We start from the raw sequence: 7,284 nt of genomic DNA, 5'->3' as shown, positions 1-7,284 counted from the left end.
GTTTGTTAATTTTGGAAGCTAAATTTCTTTTATTTTAATTATAATAAAAAATATCTAGTCACACATTTTGATTTGTCAAATTACTAATATAAAATATAAATTATATATAGAGTGGGAATGATAGAGAGAAATAGAAAAGAGAGAAGGAGATGTAAATAAGAGAATGTAAGAAGGAGGAGGTTTATTAGAAATATAATATATAATATAACTATATTTTAATTTTAATGCGATTAGAGAATGTCATGTATATTTTGATTATCAAATTTATAATTAGTCATTAATAATGATATATAAGAGATATAAAGTGAGTGAAGGAATGAGAAAGATAGAGTAAGGGAGAGAAAGGAGGAAACAACTCTTTAATTTTGAAAGAAAAAATTTTATTTCAATTGCAATAAAAAAATGACATGTGACACATTTTAGTTATAAAATTAGGAAATATAATAATAGATATATAAATATAATATATAATATAACTAATTTTAATTTTAATATTTTAATTTTAATTTTAATTTAATTTGAATGCAGTTAGAGAATGTTATATTATATATTTTGATTGTCAAATTTATAATTAGTTATTGATAATAATATATAAGAAAAATAAAATGAGTGAATGAATGAGAGAGATAAAAAAAGAGAGAGACAAGAGAGGAGAACTCTTTAATTTTAGAAGAAAAGATTTGATTTCAATTATAATAAATGTGTGATATGTGATACATTTTAATTATAAAATTAGTAATATATAATAGATAATAAATATGAACGTACTCTATTAGATAATAAATAAATTTGATCGATTAACTCAACTTTTTTATTTAGTAAAAATATAATTTTATTCTTTTTAATTCGAAACTAAAAATAAACCAACCAACATATTTCTATTACTTTTTATCTTTGGAAACAAAATTTACTTTGACAAAGTAATTGCATGTTTTAAGATATGAGAATTGCTTTTTGGTGTCTTAAGATACGAGAATTTGAAAAAAAAAAATCATTTTCAAAAATAAAAGAATAAAATAGAAAATATTTTCACAGTCTCTCTCTCGTTTTATTTTTTCGGTATATTTTTCACGGTCTTTATAAACTTGACGTACCTGTTTTATTTTGGTCTAAGGAACATAATTCAAACCGGTAGTAGTAGGCTCACATGTCTTTTGTGTTCGTGGCCCAATTTTACTTCTGTGTTTTTTTCTTGATAAAGTGAGGCAGGTTGTTCCAAGCCCAAGGGAAAACGAAGGAAGAAGCTGAAGAAGAAGAAGAAGACCTGATCAAAAACAGAAAAAGAAGAAGAAGGATCAATTGTCCAAAAAGAACAAGAAGAATCAGTCCAAAAAGAAGAAGAAGAAGAAGAAGAAGAAGAAGCTAGAGCTTGGATTCAACTGCAGCGTGGTTGGGTGGAGTCTGGAGTGTATTCAATGAAATCGAGGTTGTAATATGGTGGTGGTTGTACGGTTATCGAAGCAGTCCCAGTGCCTTCTCGGACCCAAGAACTTCGATTATGGCTTCCTCCTTTTCCTCCTCTTCTTCAATCTCTTCCTACCTTACTCTTCCGGTTAGCTTCTCTCTCTTATAATCTTCTCGGATTAGATGTGCTCTTGAGCTTAATCAATCAACACACAAGACAAAAACAATTATATATGATAGATTGAGATTTTACACCTTCATTTTGTGAAATACAGACACGGTATATTTTGGTTAGTTATGATCTTGGAAACCTTTCAATTTGTTAAAAGTTCAATTTTTTTTTTAAATCTTTTTGGGCCAAAGATAGATTCACCCGCTCAGCCTTGTTATGACCAAAATTGGTGTTACATTATTCATTTCTTATTAGTAGCAAGTTAGTGACTTGACACACACTGGCAACACATCCAAGCAGGTCATTCAATCTTTTATTTCATTTGATTATCTCAGAAACGGGGTTCTGTTCTTGTGCCGATCGTTATTTTTCGAGTTCTTTGCAAATTGCAGCAGGGGTTTATGCACTTGTGAATATCACTTACATGTAACTTTAGTTCCATTTGGTTAGTAACTAGAGAGAAATATCTGTTTGCTTCGAGCACATTTAATGCGTGCTTCAATGGGGTTCTACTTCTACACCGAATGCTATTTTTTAGTTCGTTGTGATTTGCAGCCGGGTTATATGAAATAGTGAGTGTAACTAAAAGTGTTGCAGTTGCAGTGTGTTATGGCCATCCATCCATGATGCGGTGAAGCATATTAAAAATTGGCAATCTTGATGGAACCGATTGATTGCCACTGGATTTGAAGAATAGAAAATGGGTTTACTGAGGCTTTGGATATTATGTTTACTTGAACTAGATACAACTAACCAGAAACCAAAAATTTGTTCTCCTTTTCTTCCTTCTTTCTCTTGGATGTAGACAAATACAGGAGAGTGACTGCTTGGCAATTTGGCTTAGCTCGTTAAGATCCTTGTTTAATCCTAATTTTCCATCATGTTCTAGTTTTGTCATTAATGAATGCGCAATATGCAGTAGGACTCTGCCTGAAAAATATCTTGGCAATGGATCAATCACTAACCTCCTGCAGTTAGATTGCCTTGAACAACTTTTTATATGCCCATATTGTGGATATCAAGTGGCAGAAGATGTAAAGATGTTACTTCTATGTTGTCACAGTTTGCTCTCGAAATGAACTTCGCATTCCATCTTCTGCGTTCTTCTTTTAATAGTACATGGAGTACCCAGAAAAGTTGGGATGTTTAGGCACCTGTCTTAGGTATCACATGTGTAACATTCTGATGGTTATATAATTGAGCAAATGAGGTTGTTAAAATAGTTTTGGTAGATCAAACTTTATTTAGCCTGTTACCGCTTCATTCGTAAATGAATTTCTTCCAGAATTGTATTCAATACTTCATTCAGTTGTGAATTCTTCCCTTTTTGTAACCACAGGTAAACCCAGTGGAGTATGTGTTTCTCAAGGTGGTCGATTTCCTGCCTTTAAATCAGAGGGTTACCCTCCCAGAAAGGGTCCCAAAGATCTGACTCTTTGTCGGGTTTTTCGCAAAATCACTTGTTGTGACATAAGCCACACACATCCTGCACTGCTAGCTGTAAGAAAACTTGCTTCTACTGGGGAAGCTGGGCATGAGTGCTTGCACTTATGGGAAATGTTGGAATGTGCGATATGCGATCCACACGTTGGTACTCAACCTGGACCTCCTCTTATTTGTGCATCCTTCTGCGAAAGAATATACAAGGCATGCTCGAATGCGTACTTCTCTATGGATGTGAAAACACAGGTATACATGGCTGACCCTGACTTTTGAAAAGAAAATATATATTGGATCGAAGGAATGTGTTTGGGTCCTTTGTTTGATCTGTTTTAAAACAATAACTTTATCCAAATTAGTCATTTAGTTTACATGTAGTTATTCGCTTTGGGACATGATTGGTTTGTATTTTAGAATGCATAACAGATTCACGAACTGTTGTTTAATTGTTAAGATTAGACGCCTTAAGTATTTTCAAGGGATATTTTTCAACATATATATTCACGAAATGTAGTTATTCATGGTTAGTCTTTCTGAACCACAACATTGGATCCTTATATATATCTATTTTTCGTTTGACTTTTACCACCAGCTGCTAGCACCTTGTGGAGTAAATGACTTTGTGTGTGGTAGGGCTGCTGAATGGGTCTCCAATGGTACGGATCTTTGTGTTGCTGCAGGTTTTCGAGTGAAACCATCTGATATGATACACGCTGCCTCCGAAGAAACACTTTGCTATGGTGATATGGCGAGTCTAAATTCGGTTGCTGATTCATGGAAAGCTTCTCAGTTTGATCTGACTGAGAAAGCTGATTTCCGACAATGGGTTAGGAAAATCCCATTCATTGAAAGAGTTTCTTGGGCCATAGGAGGGATGGTTCTAACTGCCGGATTGGTGTTTATAAGGTCAGAATGCAATTCTTTTCCCTTGTATCATTTTTCTTTTCTTAAGTGAACTAGCTTTAGTCCCATTTTTCTTACTTTGCACATCCTGTCAAATTGACTGTGATTCTTGATAAACCAGTATTTGTATTCTCCCCTTATGAGATGCTACTGAATTCTAAATACAACTGCATTACATGAATTCTGGATCTTGTCATATATTGTATGCAGTATATATGCATTGAGAAATGGTTCCTTTCTTCAATTTTGTTAGATTGTTCTCTCTCTTCTTGTTTACATTGATGTCATAATCATTGCAGCAAAAGAAAAAGCCATAGCCAACGCCATAAGCTCGCCGCTATAAGGCGAACTGCGAGGAAGTTGGAAGGAAGGATGTCAGAGAAGCCTTCAAGCTCTCAAGAAAATAGGAAAAGAAATTGAAGATAAGTATTATTGGCTTGTATGTTAAGTTGAAAACATAAGTAGTTTTGGTTGATTAGTTTGTGAATTTTCAGTTTCTTGTTGCAATTATCAAATCGAAATACCACTTTGCACGCTTCTCTATTATCTCCGTTTTTTTAGTTAGATTTATGCCTTTTGATGATTGTCTCACCATACAAATATTAAAATTTTGTTTGATAAAATATCTTAGGATTAAAGTTTTGAATTCAAATGCCATTCTTTCCCCAAATATCACTCTATGGGTAACTTTTAATTTACAATGCATTAACTGATACTCTAATAGGATAAATCTAAAAGTAGATAATCAAATAGAATTATTCTTCGTTCTGTCAGCTCCTTGTATGAACTACAAAGAGTAAATTGTCAAATTAGTTAGATTACCTATTCTTTATATTTGTTTTTTAAAGATTTTTTTTAATCAAACTCGTTCTTCAAAGATTTTAAATTAGTCATGCTAGTCATTTCGTCACTTTCTTTGTTGACGTGTTAGAATTTGCTTACGTGTCACGTTAAGTGACACCATAGCACAGGCATAGTAGTTTAATTCGCGGCTAATATAATAAGCTTATGAAATTAAATCAAATTAATTCCAAATTAAAGGATTGCAATGTCTCAGTCTCCCGTCAGTTAGGTTTTGATTTTATCTAATTTCATAAATTAATCATGTTAATAGTCAATAGGACTTTTAGAAGTGTGTTGTGGTGTCATTTAATGTGTCATATTAGTAAATTTTGATGTCGTCAACAAAGAAAATAACGAAAAGATCAACATGATTAATTTAAAATCTTTTAAGGACAAATTTGATGAAAAAAATCTTTCGATGACCAATTTAAAGAGTTTTTAATTAATTGTCAGTTAATATTAGTTAGTTATTTTTTTATTATAAAATTAGTTTTTAATTTTTAGTTTTTGGAGTTTTTTTTTCTTTGGTGACTAGTTTTTGGAGTGTTTAAGGTTAAGAATATAAGTATAATGGGTAAAGTTTTATTTTAGTCTCCGGCAGTTAGGTTAAATTCTAATTTGGTCTCTAATATTTTAAACGTTTTATTTTAGTCTAAAAAAATTTTAAACGCGTTAAAAAGAATTAGATATTAAATATATATTCTAAAAAATAATTAAACTTTATGAATAGTATGTTTTTATATCTCTTAGTTTAATGGATGAGAGAGAGAAAGGAAGAGAGAGATATAGAGTTTTTAATTAGTTAATATTAGTTAGTTATTTTTTATTATAAAATTAGTTTTTAATTTTTAGCTTTTGGAGTGATTAAGGTTTAGAATATAAGTATAATGGATAAAGTATTATTTTAGTCCCAACAGTTAAATTTTAATTTGATCTCTAATATTTTAAACGTCTTATTTTAGTCCTAAAAATTTCAAACGCATTAAAAAAAATTAGATATTAAATATATATTTTAAAAAATAATTAAATTTTATGGGTGGTATGTTTTTATATCTCTTAGTTTAATGGAGGAGAGGGAGAGGGAGAGGGAGAGGGAGAGAGTTTTTAACTAGTTAATATTAGTTAGTTATTTATAATATAAAATTAGTTTTTAATTTTTAGTTTTTGGAGTATTTAAGGTTTAGAATATAAGTATAATAGATAAAGTATTATTTTAGTTTTCAACGTTTAGGTTAAATTCTAATTTAGTCTCTAACATTTCAACGTTTTATTTTAGTCTCAAAAAATTTCAAACACGTTAAAAAGAATTAGATATTAAATATATATTCTAAAAAAAAGACTTTAGAGATTAGATTTTGATGTAAATTTTTGTAATTATTATTAAAAAAAATAAGATCTTCTCATCCTTAAATTTGAAAATTTTATGTCAAGTGAATTTTTAAATTTTTTTATTGTAAATTATCACATTTTTTTGAAAAATAAAAAGAAAAATCTAAAGATCAAAATTCGCTCTAAATATTTTTATGCACCTTCTAAATATTTATTTAAATGTTACCACAAAAGTTTAGATCAAATGGATAAGTCATTTATTAAATACAAAAGTTTATTTGTCAATTACAAAAAATACAATAATAATTGATTATTTTTGTTGCATTTTTAAATTATTCAGAAGTTGTTTTATTAATATCTTTCAGAGATTTTTTGTTAGCGATTATCTTTCAAATACCAAATTAATAATAATACTGTTTTTAAATGAATAATTTAAATTCATTATTTACTTATAGACTTTTAAAATTATTTATATTTTTACGTAACATTACTTATCTAGTTCGCATTAACAACAGGATACATGATTAGACATGTATTTTGTTTGCAAATAAGGTAAGTAGATATTTTATGTTACTTATCTAATCTATTTAATATACTAAAACTGGATTTTTTTTTAACTAATGAAAGTGAGGTGTCACTTTCTCGTGAACTCATTTTCTTTCCAAAATGAATGCATTTAATGAATAATATATAATTATACTAATTTAGGAAAATATCTTTATTTTAATTATATAAAATCAATATTTAATGCATTATTAAACTACTTATCAATCAAAAATATTTTTAATTATTTTAATGAATAATGCATAATTATACTAATTTAGGAAAATATTTTTATTATAATTATATAAAATCAATATTTAATACATCATTAAACTAATTATCAATTGAAAATATTTTTAAATATTTTAATTATATTATTTTAATTATATTCATATCCTTCTAATTCTTATTCATTATCCAATGATTTTATTAGTGGCAAGTTGTTAACCCATTTATATTGATAATAATAATTTTATTAGGATAAATATCAAATTATTTTCTTAATATAAAAATATAAAATTTAATTCCTTCCATTTTTATTTTACCACTATAAAAGACCATGTATGCTAGAAGAAAATATCATTCGTTTACCAATTACTCTTTCATTTGATAGCTTTTACAACAATTCTTTTTCTTCCTATGAGACGTTG

At 28.8% G+C, this 7,284-nt stretch overlaps 1 protein-coding gene across 1 annotated transcript; it reads left to right on the top strand.

Annotated features, from left to right (window-relative positions):
* The first annotated feature begins 1,123 nt into the window (after positions 1–1,123).
* On the top strand, positions 1,124–4,462 carry LOC107465298 (uncharacterized). Its single transcript, XM_016084280.3, has 4 exons — positions 1,124–1,552; positions 2,916–3,265; positions 3,609–3,922; positions 4,219–4,462. The coding sequence occupies exons 1-4, from the start codon at positions 1,435–1,437 to the stop codon at positions 4,337–4,339; spliced, it is 903 nt and encodes a 300-aa protein (XP_015939766.1). The 5' UTR covers positions 1,124–1,434; the 3' UTR covers positions 4,340–4,462.
* Positions 4,463–7,284: the final 2,822 nt, after the last annotated feature.

This window comes from Arachis duranensis, chromosome 9, assembly GCF_000817695.3.
Source record: "Arachis duranensis cultivar V14167 chromosome 9, aradu.V14167.gnm2.J7QH, whole genome shotgun sequence".
NCBI lineage: Eukaryota > Viridiplantae > Streptophyta > Magnoliopsida > Fabales > Fabaceae > Arachis > Arachis duranensis.
This window is presented reverse-complemented; position numbering and strand designations above follow the sequence as displayed.

Excerpts from the sequence above, each read along its gene's own strand:
- LOC107465298 (XM_016084280.3), top strand. The coding sequence starts at position 1,435 with ATGGTGGTGGTTGTACGGTTATCGAAGCAGTCCCAGTGCCTTCTCGGA. Across the intron at positions 1,553-2,915 it reads CTTCCTACCTTACTCTTCCG|GTAAACCCAGTGGAGTATGT; the intron begins GTTAGCTTCTCT and ends TTGTAACCACAG. Across the intron at positions 3,923-4,218 it reads GCCGGATTGGTGTTTATAAG|CAAAAGAAAAAGCCATAGCC; the intron begins GTCAGAATGCAA and ends TAATCATTGCAG.